General features: G+C 53.7%; 1 protein-coding gene across 1 annotated transcript in view; it reads right to left on the bottom strand.

The window, feature by feature from the left end:
- MACF1 (microtubule actin crosslinking factor 1) overlaps positions 1-14,751 on the bottom strand; it is a gene marked incomplete at both ends in the record, with an annotated part of 49,011 nt that overhangs the window by 32,478 nt on the left and 1,782 nt on the right. The window contains 23 exons of the mRNA XM_029087073.1: positions 1-101; positions 581-759; positions 1,032-1,201; positions 1,791-1,974; positions 2,398-2,524; positions 2,911-3,065; positions 3,515-3,667; positions 4,569-4,574; positions 5,841-5,966; positions 6,310-6,405; positions 7,121-7,225; positions 7,837-7,998; positions 8,157-8,234; positions 8,494-8,622; positions 9,037-9,313; positions 9,453-9,607; positions 10,367-10,460; positions 10,570-10,697; positions 10,958-11,053; positions 11,159-11,278; positions 11,693-11,799; positions 11,892-12,004; positions 13,335-13,492. The exon at positions 1-101 is cut by the window's left edge and continues 1 nt beyond it. Coding sequence (XP_028942906.1) covers positions 1-101; positions 581-759; positions 1,032-1,201; positions 1,791-1,974; positions 2,398-2,524; positions 2,911-3,065; positions 3,515-3,667; positions 4,569-4,574; positions 5,841-5,966; positions 6,310-6,405; positions 7,121-7,225; positions 7,837-7,998; positions 8,157-8,234; positions 8,494-8,622; positions 9,037-9,313; positions 9,453-9,607; positions 10,367-10,460; positions 10,570-10,697; positions 10,958-11,053; positions 11,159-11,278; positions 11,693-11,799; positions 11,892-12,004; positions 13,335-13,492 — 3,019 coding nt within the window. The remainder of the gene's footprint in view (positions 102-580; positions 760-1,031; positions 1,202-1,790; positions 1,975-2,397; positions 2,525-2,910; positions 3,066-3,514; positions 3,668-4,568; positions 4,575-5,840; positions 5,967-6,309; positions 6,406-7,120; positions 7,226-7,836; positions 7,999-8,156; positions 8,235-8,493; positions 8,623-9,036; positions 9,314-9,452; positions 9,608-10,366; positions 10,461-10,569; positions 10,698-10,957; positions 11,054-11,158; positions 11,279-11,692; positions 11,800-11,891; positions 12,005-13,334; positions 13,493-14,751) is intronic.

Here is a 14,751-nt window from a genome sequence, read left to right as displayed (position 1 = left end):
CAGCAGGAACTGCCTCCTCTTGGCTCAGCTTAACCTCAAACCCTTTGACCAGAGACTCGGCTCCTTGGGTGTTACGAATGATAACATCAACTGTCTTCAACCTGCCAAATCAAACAGAGGCAGAACAATGACATCCAAAACTTCAACACGATCTTGATCATGAAGCTGTTTGCACTGTGTGCCCTGGAGGGATGGAGCTCAGTGCAAGGTGTGTTAGGGGGTCAGAATCATAGAATCATAGAATGGTTTGGGTTGGAAGGGACCTTAAAGCTCCTCCAGTTCCAACCCCCCTGCCAGCAGCAGGGACACCTTCCACTAGACCAGGTTGCTCAAAGCCTCATCCAGCCTGGCCTTCAACACTTCCAGGGAGGAGCAGCCACAGCTTCTCTGGGCAACCTGTTCCAGTGTCTGACCACCCTCACAGTGAAGAACTTCTTCCTAATATCTCATCTAAACCTCCCCTCTTTCAGCTTAAACCCATTTCCCCTTGTTCTGTCATTAACTACCCAGAAGAAAGGTCTTTAGCAGAATCAAGCAAATAGAAAATGATATTTGGAAACAGAGGCGCATCCTGACTCACTTGTCCAGGTAGATGGAAGACAGCCCATACATCTGGTCCATCTTGTTCACCATCAAGTCAAGTTCAGAACGCAAGTGGGGCGTGCTGGACCCCGCAGGCGCCTTCTCGAGGAAGCTGCAGCATCTCTCCGAAACAAACCGCAGGTCCGACTGCAGTCGCTGCAGATCCTCCTGCACGCGCTGTGGGAGGAAGGGAAAGAACATGAAAGGAGAACTCCAAGAAAAAGTAGGATTGCCCTTGCAAAGGAGATGGGTATGAAGCGGAGCAGTGAGCCCACCTGGAGAGGTTTCCTGCTACTTTCTGTGCAGCAAGATCCTCTCAAACCCCACACAGTCAAGCACCCACCACCCACACATTCACCCTGGAGAAGTTAAAAGCTATCTTTGGCACCTGCTAAAGACCAGCAGCCACCACCTCCCTCCCTTCCACATCTCACAGCAGTGGGACTGACCTCCTGCTCTGCAATACGGATGGTGTTCTCCTGGATAGTGTCACCATCTGCTCGGGCACTGCTCGGGGACTGGATTCGGCTCACCAGCCTCTGCTCACACTCCTCCAGGCGCAGACGGATATTCTTCAGCTCGGAGAGATACGTCCTGGCAATGGTCTCATCCTTGTCTTCTGCAAGTCACAGACAAACCAAAACAGCAGCTCAAACCACCCTGTTTGGTATCTGCCCCAGATGGGACCTGCCAGAAGCCTTGGAGCAGAGAGCAGCATTGCGCTGACACCGAGGCACTTGGTGTCTCTGCTCAGACAGAAAACAAGTTAATCAAATCATCTCCTTCAAACACAGCTGGGAATGAGTCCAGCCACAAGGCACTTGGCATGATGAAGTTGGAGTCTTTGGTCTTAGTGGGACTCACACAGTGTTGCAGTGTCACACCTGTCACTGCCACGTGTATTTTCTTAAAGATTAAATGCAGGAAGAACTCCTTGCTCAGTGTGAATCCTAATGACTAAACCCATTTCCAACAATATCAGGGTAAGAGGACTCAGCAGTGAAGCTGAAGCTGCAAAGCCAAGCCCTGTCTGCAGGAACGTCGCTGGACAAGGGCCGAACACTTGAATGGATGGAGAAATAAAGAGCAGCTGCTCACACCATCAACCAGCTAGCTCAGAAAAAAAGAGAAAATGAAGCCATCTCATAAATCCTTTGTTTATAAGTCCCCACAACTCCTGGTTAATCCATCAGCCCTTTGAAGCTCACCGTTCTCCATGGACTCCAGCAGCTGACGGATGTGTTCCTTGGAAGACTCCACTTCCTCCTCCAGGCGCAGCCGGTCCGACACCGAGAAGAGCTCCGAGTCCCGGCTGTCCTGTAGGAAGTCCTCGTAGTGTGCCTGGAGGCTCTTCATGGCTTGCTGGCACTCCCCTTGCGCTAAGGATCTGAGCTGCAAGTGGAAAAGCAGCACATTTAACCACCGGGAACAACTTCCTCCAGGTCACTTGAAACCACCTTCCCCAGTTTAATCACCTTCGTTCGCCAAGTGAGTATTTTCTCTTTCAAGGAGAAAAGCCAAGCTCCTTCACATCAGCTTCACACCTTCCTCCAGCCTCACTAATGAAGCTCTAAGTCCACAATCTCTTCTGCTCATGACAATTCACTAGCTCTTTTTATTGGGAAAAATCCACAATCACTTTGTACAGAACCCCCAAGCTCAGGTTCTCCCACTGGTCAAGGTGCACAGACCCTTGACTTGCCCAACCTTGCAGTCTCTGGTCTTCCCTTGAACATCTCCCTTCTTCCTCAGCTGCATGAAGCAGCCCAGACAGTGAGTGACACAGCCCTGGAGCCAGAGAAGTTCCTACCGTACCTTCTCCATGCTGAAGCTTTGCACCAGGGCTATGTCCTTCCGCAGGTAGTTCCAGGAGATGAGGCTCTTTGTGTTCATGTGGAGCTGGTGCCAGAGAGCCATCACTTTCTGGTACAACTGTTCTACCCTGCCATGGAAAGGAGCAGATCCATCAGCCCTGGACCTCCCCAGCTCAGCACTCACCAGCAGCCCATCGAGGCAGCGATCCCAGCCCAGCAGCCCACAGCAAGCGATGCTGCTGCTGTTCAGTGCCAGAGCTCCCTGGAGGGATCCCTCCTCCCAGATCATCATTTTTCCTCTCGCAAGCTACTACAGCAGTTGCTATGATGGAATTTGGAGCTGTAGAACCATGAGGGATTTCTTACTTTGCCCCAAATCAGCTGTGCCACCCACTCCTATTCCTCTACCCCAGCTCTTCTCCCATTTCCACCCCAGATCCGTCCCCTTCCCATGCCATCAACACCTTCCCACCACACCTCTGGGACTCCCCTGCAGTAGAGACAAGCAAGTTACCTGTTGGCCATCTCGATGGCTTCTTTGTTGGGTGGGGGAATCAGAAAGCAGACAGAGGGGACCATGGCCTCGTTCCCCGTGGGACTGATCACCTTCCACTTGGTCCTCTGCGAATTGTCCTCCAGCACACACTCATCGTTCCTGCAGATGGTGATCTGCAGCAGCACCAAGACCACCCACCCCATCAGAAACCAGCAGCAGGGCTGCACACACCTGCCCTTGCTGCCAGGTCCCCTCGTGGGGGTGAGCCAGCTCCCACAAATACAGAGATAGATAGTTTTTAATCAAGCAAAAGCCTGGGAGAGTGCCAAGCAGTGCAGCACGCTCGTGTCTGGAGAGGAAGGGACAAGGAAGTTGACTACCACCCATGTGCTGATTTGGCTAAGGCTGATGAAGCCCATCCTCCTTGGGGAAAAGGACTTCAGCTCCTGCCCAGAATAAATCTGAGACTTGGAAATCTGCTCCAGGAAAAAACAGCCACGCTATTTCCCTCCTCCTGTCTTCCCACTCTGCTCCTCCTTTCCATTGACAGACACCACAGAGCTCATCTCAAACTATCCCAGGTGTCCCCTCTCTTCCAAAGCAACACCCTTCCAGCCCTCACCTCGATCTGCCGATAGTCACAAACAGCCTTGATGGGGATTGTGCTCTTCACAATGTGCTCTGGGTTCCTGGGTCGGAGCTGAACGATGGTTTTGGACCGTCCCACCAGGCTGGCGACAGAGCTCTTCGACTGGATGAGCTGCTCCTTCTCATCCTGGCAGAAAGGATGAAGGATGGGTTGCTGGAGGCAGAGGAGAGGAGATCTCTCCCAGACATCTCAGCACCTCCCACCCCAATGCTGGCCTGCAGGAGCTATGCTGGGATCTCAAGGGCTGCACAAACACATCAGGAGGATCCTGCTGCCCTAAGGGGGTAGGAAGAGGGGTCAGGAGATGGGATGGAAGGGAGAACAGACTTCAAGTTGGGGTGGGACCTCTTTATTACTATTCCCCCTGCTCTGCAAAGCTGCATGCACACCTCTGGCTCTTTTGCTGTTAGGACCAGAAAATATTGTCTTTCAAAAGGGAAAAAAAAAAAGAGAACACACCATACACCAAAATTAAAGTCCTGGGAGAGGTAAGGGGTCAAGAGAAGGACAAGGTCCAGCCCAAAGCTGGGGACATTTAGTTGCCTGGAGGAGAGACCACAGAAGCATCCTCCCTTTCCTAAAGCAAAGGGTGAAGGCACGTTTAAACCAACAGCTGGAATGGGGATACGATGAATTATGTGGATAGAACATCTTGGGAGAAGGAGGCAGTGGTGGAGTGATCCCACAGGTCTCTGTGTTTGGGTAGAAATCTGCCAGTTGGAGGAAGATGCTGCATAATCGATTCCCACAAGTCCCTATTGGGTTCAGTGATGGGACAACCCATGAGACTGGTGGCAAAGCTTCCCTGGAACAGCCTCCAGCACCGATGGAGACGTGTGCGGATCACAACACTGGCAGCTCGTGTGATTAGTGGCAGCTCAGCCCATTCTGGCTGCAAAAAGCTTAAAAAAGGATCCCAGAAAAATGTTCTCCCTCATGCTTGGTACTCTTGGGGTCAGTTAGTGGAGGATCATTTAATGGTAATAAAAAAAAGAAAAAGAAAAGAATAAATGATTAAATAAACTACCTGTGCCTGTCCCAGGGAGCATGATTGGAAGAAATACAACTTTAACTTATTAGGTAAGAAAGAGTAATATAGCTGAGCTCAGTCCTGAGATCGTGGCCACTCTCTGGCTGCCCAGACAAGCCTCTCCCACCCCAGACAGCATCTACTAGACTTCTGCTCACAAACATGGACCCCAGGAGCCAGACTGGCTGCTCCTTGTAGCACTGGAGGACAAACCAGAACAACCCCGAGACCATGACAGAGAGGATGGGAGCCCTCAGGCCTCCAGGAGAGAATACAGAGAGCCCTAGCCCAGCTGATGTACCCATCACAAACACCCAGTAAAGGCATCCCAGCTTCACTGGGGACCCGCTGGAAATCAGTGGTGTGCACTAAGAGCAAAGTCAACGTAGCCACCTGCCTCCACACACTCAAATGTCACCTCCTGGCACTTCTATCAGCAGCTCAGCAGTTAACCCACAGCCCAAATCCTCCCCGATCCCTGGTTTCAAACACCATCTCATGCTTTGCTCCTTGGGTTTTGCTTTTAGGCTGGTTTTTTCCAGGCCAATTTGGATGAGAAGATCACAGTGTGATTGCCCAGCGTCTGCTCTCTGCTACACCACAGCTCAGCCAGGCCACGTGTTTGGAGATCAGCGCTGCCGAGCCCTCGTCCCCGCACGCAGCCAGGCTGCCCTGGCTCTCCCAGCACCCACACAGTGTGAGGGATTAACGTGGGATTTGGCCTGGATAAAGCACAGGTGTTTCCTCCACATCCCACCACGTTCCTGGAGTAGGAACAGGAGCATCCTATGAACTCTGCATGACACCTCCATCAGTAGAACACAACCGGCTCCATGTAGACCAGGATGGCATGATGGACACCTATGGGGAAGACCCAGCTCCCAGGTCAAGCTATGAGTGTGCACAGAGAACACACACCACCTGGTCTTCACCCCGAGGATAGAGAAAGATGCTGGATGGTGCCTCTAAACACAAGTGACCCATCAGCTGGTGTAACGACCAAGATCCAGCTACTATTGGCAGCGTTACACCCACACAGCTGAGGTCACACACAGCCTGTACCCCACGGCCACGTACAGACACATGCAGCAGCTCCAGCAAGAAGCAGAACATTGACCCAGATGGGGAAATAAACCATATTACATGATACTGTGTTGCTGCAGGAATAAAATAAGCCCAGTTTTCCTTGGGAAGGAAGAAGCCCCAAGCAATGCTGCTGGGTTGGAGCAAGAAGGCCACTCAGGGTGGCAGGGATGGCAGAGAACCCACCATGGAGTCCTGCAGCAGGTCCTCCAGCCGCGTCAGACTCGTGTTATGGTCGCAAGAATACTTCCTTTTGATGGAGTCCTGCAGGTTCCTCAGGTAGGTCTCTGACTCCCGGGCATCACTGAAGAACTGCAAAGGCAAAGAGGGTCATGGAAACCTGCACAAGACTACACTGCAAGCAAGGGACCACCCCAACATCTCAACCAGCAGCTCCCAACACTATTCTGGCCTTAGGGTTGCAAAGGCAGCAAGATCCCACATGGATGGGCAGAACTATGTGGAAGTTGATCTTTTTAGCCCTGGCGAGACATCTCCAGAGAGCAGCTAAGGAGAAGGAGATGATTCAGGGGGAAGCAGCCCCCATGAGCACCACAAATCCCTCTTTCCCAAAGGGAGCAGCAGTGTATGAAGCCCACACAGTGGGATGCAGCAGATGGTGACCAAGGAAATTTGGGCTGCACCTCTCAAGTACCTGGAAATAGGCAGCGTTCTCCTTCACGTGCTGTTCCACACACAGGCAGAGCTGCTTAATCCACTGCCACTGGGTCTGCACGGCAGCGCTGTAGGCCTGAGAAACACACACACCAAAGAGCCATGAGTAACCAGCCTTCACCAGGCAGGGGGGTCACGGGAAGGACACAGCTACAGCCAGTGGGAGGTACAGAAACAGGCGAGATCTGGCTGCACCCAGGAGGGTTTGGACACGGGCACAAAAAGCAGGAGACAGCAGATCCTGGACCAGCAATGCTGGTGGTTGCCACAGGCACAGGTTTACTTGCTCCCACCCCAGAGAGAAACACCAGGGAGAAAACACAGAATCACAGGATGTGGTGAGTTGGATCCACCAGGATCATCGAGTCCAGCTCCTGTCCCTGCACAGGACAATCCCAACATTCACACCATGTCCCTCAGGGCCTTGGCCAAATGCTGCTGGAATCTTGTCAGGCTTGGTGCCATGAGCACCTCCCTGGGGAGCCTGTTCCAGTGCTCCACCACCCTCTGCCTCAAGAACCTTTTCCTCATGGCCAACCTCGCTGCAGGAAAGGCTCATGCTCTGGACAAGTGTATTTGTGTCTTAATTTGAGGTGGGGATTATTTGGGAATGGTTTCAAGCTTCTCATTGCACTCCCCAGAATAAAACAGCTCCATCACTGCACTGATGTTCTTCTGCCTTCATCAGCCCTGGCTGCCCATGAGGGCACCGTGGGGTGGGACAGCAAGTTTCCCAATCCCAGGTGAGAAGATTTCCTGCCAGCTGATTCTCAGGGCTCCTCCCAGCTCACCTCTACAGTTTGCTTGGCCGGGTGGTTCTCCAGGGACAACAGCTCAGCTGTGTCTTGGAGGGAGCAGAAGATGTCCTGCTTCTCTTCCAGCTCCGTCGTCAGCTCCTGTGTGAAGGACACAAGCAAAATCCAAATCTCAGCTCTGGGGAGCAGCTTCACTCAGACCACGTGTCCAACTAACACAACGTGCAGGATGGAAGCTCTGCAGGAAACACCAGCAGACCTCAGGGGAACCAGCATGGTTTATGGGAACACCACAGCTCATCCCCACCACGATTCCTCCTGCGCACCAAACACAGGGGGCAGATGTAACAGAGATACTGGAAACCTCTGCCCAGGGACCTCTTCAGTTCCAGGCAGTGTGATTATGGAAAGAGCAATTTATTTACACTGCTTTAAAGAAGAATCAATTTTCCTCTTTAGCTCAGACTTTTTTTCTCCCCTTGTTAGCTGAAGTTCCAAACAGTGCTCAAAAGACATTTTTTGATGCCTTTTTGCTTGAAACTCAATTGAACAAACACTTTTTTGCACTTTCAAGCTCTTTCATCAGCTGCACTCAGGAGCTACAAGCTCAGTGACTTGGGAGGGAACATCCAGCCTCTGGGAACTTCAGGTCTGTTGGCAGCTGAAGATCCCACAGTGGATCAAAAGCAACAGCAGCAGCAGCACAACCAAGAGAGCAGCCACCCCACCAGCCCTGCCCCGGGGTCACTGACCGAGAAGTAGTTTTTCTTGGCTGCAATGTTAGGGTTGTTGTCACTCCAGTCATAGGCCAGTTCCTCCTCCTCCTTCTCATTCAGCCAAATGAGCTCAGCAGTGGCCCGAGACACGAACCCGTGCAAGCTCTGGAGGTGTCTCAGCCGGAAGCTCGAGGTTTCCTGAAGACAACAAAGCGTGATTCCTCTTCCCTGCTCTGAAGGTGACCAGTTTCTTCCCCCCTTCCCAGCCTCAGAGCAGGGATGCTCTGGAGCAGGGTAGCAGGGATGGACCCCACACTCCTCAGGCAGTGCTAGAAGCCCATTTGAAGACCACTCACCATCAGCTTGCAGTACTGCGTCTCCAGCTTGCCAAGGGTCTCTGTGTAGCTAGCGCGGAAATTCTGAGACATTTTACCCTGAAGGATGAAACATGTTCCTGTTACCTGACACAGGACAGCACCACTTGAAACCCCACCTCCAAATCTTTCTCCTCAGCTCTGTGTGAGCAAGAGGAGGTGGAGAGGATGGCTCAGCAGCTCCAGCATCAATTCAGAAGCTCCATCCTTAAAAAATATCTCTGCCCCAGGCACCTTTATCCCCAAAAGTCCATGCTGATGCCCTCACCTTCCCATACATGTTGTGTCACACACTGTCACCCAGCCCATGCCACCATACCTCATACATCCTGGCCTCCTTGACGCTGGAACCCAGGTCCTCCACGCTGGTATGGACGTGCCGCTGGGTCTCCAGTTGGGTTTCCACACTCGGCAGGTCAGTCCCCCACTCTGCCCGCTCCAGTCTCATCTGAAACAGGCCAAGAAGTCCAAGTCAGCACTCCTCATCTGCAGGAGCGTATCTTAAAAGGCCACAAGGGCAATGAAACTTTCTAGGTCACTTAAGAGGGAACAAACACCACATCAATCCTGGCAGAAGGTCCTAAGCCAGTGTTCCAACCCTACACAAGCTTCACACCCACATAAGACCAAAGGACTGAATACATCAGTACAGATTTGCTTCCAGCTTTGAAAGGATCTTCTGATAACCACTGATCAGCAGCATCACAAGAGAGAAAGACCAACTCGAGGCCGTTCCAGAAACTTTGAACCATCAAAGCAATTATTCAGAGATGAAAGCAGGAAAAAGCCCAGACCAGCTTCCTACCCTCCCACATCAGTGTGAGCAGAGGCAGGTAACTTGGCCCAGAGAGCCAGGACTCACCTGCATTTCCTCCACCCAGGCCAGCAGCTCGTACACAAACCGGAGGCTGCCTTCATCTTCAGAAGAGGAGATGGCCACCAGCTCTGTTCTGGTCATGGGCTTCCGGAACCAGGAGGCAGAGGAGGTGTGCAGCCCTTTTGTCAGGGATTCACCCTTCAAGTGTGTCATGGTCAGCGTTGAAGTGGGCACCAGCTCCAGGGTGGAGAAGTGGCCTTTCCTGTACAGGTTAGTGCATTCCAGCCTCAGTGTCACCAGCTCATCTTGCAGCCGCATGATCCTGGAGGAACAAGCAAGGCAAGGGTGAGAAGATGCACACACACCCCCTCCTTCCCCACAACAGAGCAGAGAAGCCCCATGCATCAGCCCCTGGCCATGCTTCTCCATTTGCAGACCATCTTGGACATGGCCCCTCTCACCTGAACACCAGCTCCTCTAGCTGGTAGTAATTTTCATCCCGAAGGATCTGCACATCCACCTGGAGCTGGCGGATGAGCCCCTCACACTCCTGCAGATACACGACCACGTCGGATTCATACTGCACTGGCTGGCCTGACTCCAGGTGAGCAGCATCCTGCACCGAGAGAGAGGAGACTGAGGGCTGGGTCCCCTCAGCCCAGACACGTGGGCAGAGAGACCAGGGCAGCAGCCCAGCATCAACTTCAAGATCAAAAAGACCATTTGATCCACAAGCTTGATTTGAGCAGAAGAACATGAGCTCATCGCTCACACCACACCCAGGACATCCCCTTTAGAAAAGCTCCTGCAGATGAACTGAAAGCTTCTAGTCCCATGGACAGTCACTTAAACATGCATCTCATGTCTTGCTTGGGTTTAACCATATTGAGCTCCCAACCCTGACATCTCTTTCTCCAGGAACAAAATCCCCCTCTTTAGAAATCGACTCCCTACCAAGGCAGCACCCGAGTCCTTTCTAACAGTCTTTTAGACAAATAAACCACATTTTTGTGGTTTGATGCCTCATTATACCACAAGCTTTCCCAGAACTGCAGTTCCCCTCCAATCCAGCACCTCTGCAGACATTCAGCCTCACTAGCTGCATCCCCAGAGGCAGCCAGTTGCATGGCAAGGCCCTTCCCCTGTCCCCCTGTCCCCAAGGTCCTCGTGCCACAGATCACCAGGTATCCACCATCACCGCTATAGCCCCTCTAGGACAGGCTCAGTGTCAGAAGAGAAAGAAAAGCTGTCCAGGGGAACCCACTACCCCATGGAGAAGACAGGGGCAGATATGGGTGTAAAAAAAGAGGCAGGAAAACAAAAAATTTAAAAAATAAATCAGGAGAGGGAAAATAACCATCCCCCCCCCACTCACAGCCTGCAGCGTGTTCTTCGCAAGAGTGAGTTTCTCCTCACAGCTCAGAGCACCATTCTGGATTTTGTTAGCAATTTGTAGCAGCAATTCCAGCCTGCAATGACAGAGGAAAAGAAAATGAGAGGTTTTGGGATGTCCCTCCAGCCAGGGGGGCAGGGGACATCCCCACAGGGGACCCTGCCTGCCATGGGCAGAGCACTGACCTCTCCACCGCCGGCCGCAGGAGCTTCTCACGCTCCAGCATCTCTATGATGAGTTTGCCCCACTCCTCCTCCACGTCGTTGGGGTGGTAGCCCTGGGGTAACTTGATGCGTCCAAATTCAATCCATACCTGAGGAAAAACATCAACGGAATGGCATTTCCCACCTCCTCCTCCAGTTGGTTAGAGAGAGATTCCAGCAAGGAAAGCGGGGCTGTAAGGCAACAGCTCTGTCTCCGCTCCTGCAGCGCGCAGCTTGCTACATCATCTACCCTGAGGGTTATTTCCACTTCTCCATTCCAAAATAAACCTGAACTGAGCACACTTTAGTCTTGCTAAAAATCACAACACTCCCACCCACAAGTCTCTGGGTAGCCACGATGATACTTTACCTCTAACAGTTTGTAGAGCTCCTCTATCCTTCCTTTTTCCTGCTCTTTCGCTGGGATTTCAGTTTCTTTGAAGTGTATGTACTGGTTATAAAGTGCCTGGAACAAGAAAAGCTCATCAGAAACCACCCCAGGGAATGCCACCTCCCAGCTCTCCGTGCTGAGCACATGGGACACTGTGAATGGACCTTGTCCAGGACCTACCTTTAGCTCTACAGGGTTCTGGGGGAAGGATTTATCTGACATGAGTATCGTGTGCTGTTTGATCCATGAGATGAGGGACTCCACACGGCTCTGGTACTCCAGCCACCTCGAATCCACCTCCTGAGGGGTGAGAGCTCCTTTGCAGAGTGCTGCCAGCGGGCAGGTCTCCGCAAGGAAGAGGTAGAGCCTGGCCCTGCCAAGCAGAGCACAGAGGGAACCGAGGTGCCATGGTCACAGCTATGATGCCATCCCAGGAAGGAGAAGGATCCTCCTTGCAAGCTGCTCCCTAGAAACCAGCTCAGCTTTCCCATGGGCTCAAAACCCCAGGCAGAGCCTGGAGAACACCACGGACCTACAGGCACAGCAGCACTTCTCAGGGCAGATACGCTAACGGGGAAGCTCCTTCCTTCCCCAAAGCCTCTTCCACCCATTGGCCATCTGCTACAGTGGACAGGGAACCTCCAAACCCCGTAACAACCAGCTGCCTCCCAGATGACTGTCCCAGCCTCCCACCCACCCCACAGCGATGCTTACGATAGCGCTGATCCCTTCTCCTCCCTCGGGGACTTTGGGAAAGGCATCGTAGATTGAAGACACATAAGTTATCACGGATTTCTCATCCGGAGAGGGGACATCCACGTCTGACAAGGGGAGAGCAGAAAGGCAGTGAGGAACAGGAGTGGGCAGAGAGGCTGGCATCTCCCCACACCAGCCACTTCACCCAGCTGCCCACCTTCGGCATCCAGCAGCCGCGTGACCCCCAGCCGCTCGGCGATCTCAAAGGCCTGCTCCAGGTTCTCCCGGTTACTCTGGATCTGCACCCTCTCCATGTCCACCAGATCTGGCCTGCAAGACACACACCAGAGTCACAACGCTGGCAAACAGCACGCGGTGTCCAGAGCAGAGCATCCCAATGGGCACCACTGTTCCAGCTGCCTCCCAAGGGCTCATCCAAATCCCTGTCCCAGGTTGGTGTCTCTCCAAGGGGACCTGGGCTGCAGCATCTCCCCAGTTCATTCTCTTTGGGGAGGGGGATGCTCAGGCTGTGCAGGAAAAGCTCTCATGCTCCTCAGGGATCTGCCCTTTCCAGCACCCGCTCTGTACCCAGCGTGTTGGGTGGGTGCACACAACAGCCCCAAAGCGGGTGGTGACACCTCTCTGAAGGACACGGGCACAGCCCTTTGTCTGCAGCAGAGCAGAGGGAAGGTGGTAGGCACAGGTGCTGCCAGCCCTGCGCTGGGAACAGAACATCACCAGCGAACCGCTGCACAACCGAACTGCAAACGAGTACAGTGGAGACAGGAGAACCCCAGTCTCTGCATCACGACTCTGCTGCCCACCACGCATCCCATCTCCTGCCCACCCCTGCCTGCAGGAGCCTTGGGTGACCTTCCCTGCCAAGCCCTGCTCGCTCCTCCCAGCCACGGAGCAGCACAGGAAGGCAGTGCTATTTCCAGCTGCCAGGAGATGCTTTCTCACGAGGTCATTGCTGTTCTCCAGGCTCTCAGGGCCATGCCAGGTCCCCTTGACCAAGAAGCTGGGGGAGAAGCCAGCCCTGCTGTCCCCAGCTCTGACTGGCTGCCTATGCTGAGCAGGCAGAAGGTGTGCGGGGCTGTGCTGTCTCTCAAGGAGCTGCGAGAGGTTTAATTGCTGCTTGGGAGAGCTCCAAGGTCCTCGGATGGAAGTGTGGATGGAAGTGCTGCTCCTCACGGAGCGCAGAAAGGGCAGCACTGACACGTGAAGCACCGTGGATCTCCCAGTTTAAAAGCTTTTCTTCTTTGCTTCTCTCCCCAGTCCATTCTCTCTCCAGACCATCACCAACCACAGCGGTGGACAGGGACCCCTAGGAGGTCCCTGCTGGACTAGATGATCTCCAGAGGTCCCTTCCAACCCCACCATTCTGTGATTCTTCTGCTTAAACTTGAGAATAAACTTCTTTCCAGTGAGGGTGCCAGAGCCCTGGAACAGGCTGCCCAGGGAGGGTGTGGAGTCTCCTTCTTTGGAGACATTCAAAACCCACCTGGACGCCTTCCTGTGTGATCTCATTTAGGTTCCTGCTCTGGCAGGGGAGTTGGACTGGATGATCTTTTGAGGTCCCTTCCAATCCCTGACATTCTGTGATTCTGTGTCTCCAACCCTTCCTCCCACTCAGACGATGCTCTCCCGCTGCTCCTACCTGTATCTGTGGATGAGCGCGTTGAACATCTTCCCATCACTCCAGCATGATGAGAAGTTGGTGCACTTCACGCCGATGTAACCTGCTGTCACCTTCTGTGTCAGCTTCTCCTTGGCTGACATGTCCCCTGACTCCCCACTGATGTAGATGTCGGAGATCTGTAAGGAAGCGGCACAGCCATGGGGTGATGCGGGAGGAGGAACAACCACCAGGCATGTCCAGATTCTATGAACTTGCCCAAGACCTGGCTGCTACCAGGAAGGGCAGGAGGAAAGTCCTGATCACCACGGGGGAGAGGGACCCCATGGCCAACGGACATGGGAATGGACCATGGGACCTGCAGGAGAGCAGCACGGCACACCTCACCGGGAACACACCACCATGGTGAGACAGGGACCCAGACAGGTCTCTTCCCACTGCAAAGACACTGTCCTGACAGCTCCACTCCTCCTGTACAAACACACTACCCACCCCTGCCCAGCACCCACCACGAGGAGCCCCAGCACCCATCACAAGGAGCCCCAGCACCCTCAGACACCCGGGGCTCGTGCAGGAACAGTCGGTCCCATCCAGCAGCACCCATGGCTGGGTGACAGGAAGCACCCAAACGGGGACCACCGATGCCATCCCTTGCCAGGGCTGCCAGCGTGGTGGAGGATGCTCCAGCTGGAGCATCACATTGTAAAAAATACCAACTTGAGAAGCAGGAAGCAGCACTTGGAGATGCCGTTTGAGAGGACACGTGGGGTGGAGGTCTCTCCCTGACCTCCAGCCAGTAGAGCCACACGGAGCGGGGCCACCGGCTCCATCCTGAGGGAAAAGGGAAGGATGGGGAGAAGGTTGTTGTGTCCCCCTTGTCCCTCACCACCCCTGGAGAGTAAGGTGCCAGGGGATTCTGGTGGCAGGGGTACAGTGACCCACTTCCCCAACAAAAGAGACCGACAGTCACAGACCCCCACAGACAGACACACGGGACTGGCTGCGAATCCCAGACTCACACGTGACAAAGCGCACGTGTCCCCGCATGCCAGCGTATTTCTGATTGGCACAGCTCCCTCCTCACCCATCCTCCCCCCAGCTCCCCACAATTACCTCCCCCTTAATTAAGGGGCAGACAAAGGGGAGGATGAGCTGTGTATATTTTCCGGGGTGCTGTGGAAAGGCAACACGGGCTGTTTGCTCACTGGATTCCTCCTCTTGGCACTGCAGGTGTGCCAGGACTCAGCCCTTCCCACCCCTCCAAGCACCCTCAAAACACCCAGTTTCTTTATTCCCCCCAAAAATACACCCAATTGGGTGATGGCATTTTATGGGTCCCAGCTGCCAGAGATCCCTTTGCAGGCAGGAGGCAGGGAGCTGCCGGATTCGAGCCACGGTGAGGAGGATGCTGCCGAGGGGAGGATGCTGCCCGGGGGGG

The sequence above is a fragment of the Antrostomus carolinensis genome, unplaced genomic scaffold (assembly GCF_000700745.2).
Source record: "Antrostomus carolinensis isolate BGI_N321 unplaced genomic scaffold, ASM70074v2 scaffold27790, whole genome shotgun sequence".
In the NCBI taxonomy this organism is placed as follows: domain Eukaryota; kingdom Metazoa; phylum Chordata; class Aves; order Caprimulgiformes; family Caprimulgidae; genus Antrostomus; species Antrostomus carolinensis.
The sequence above is the reverse complement of the archived record's forward strand: the minus strand, read 5'-3'. Positions and strand labels throughout refer to the sequence as shown.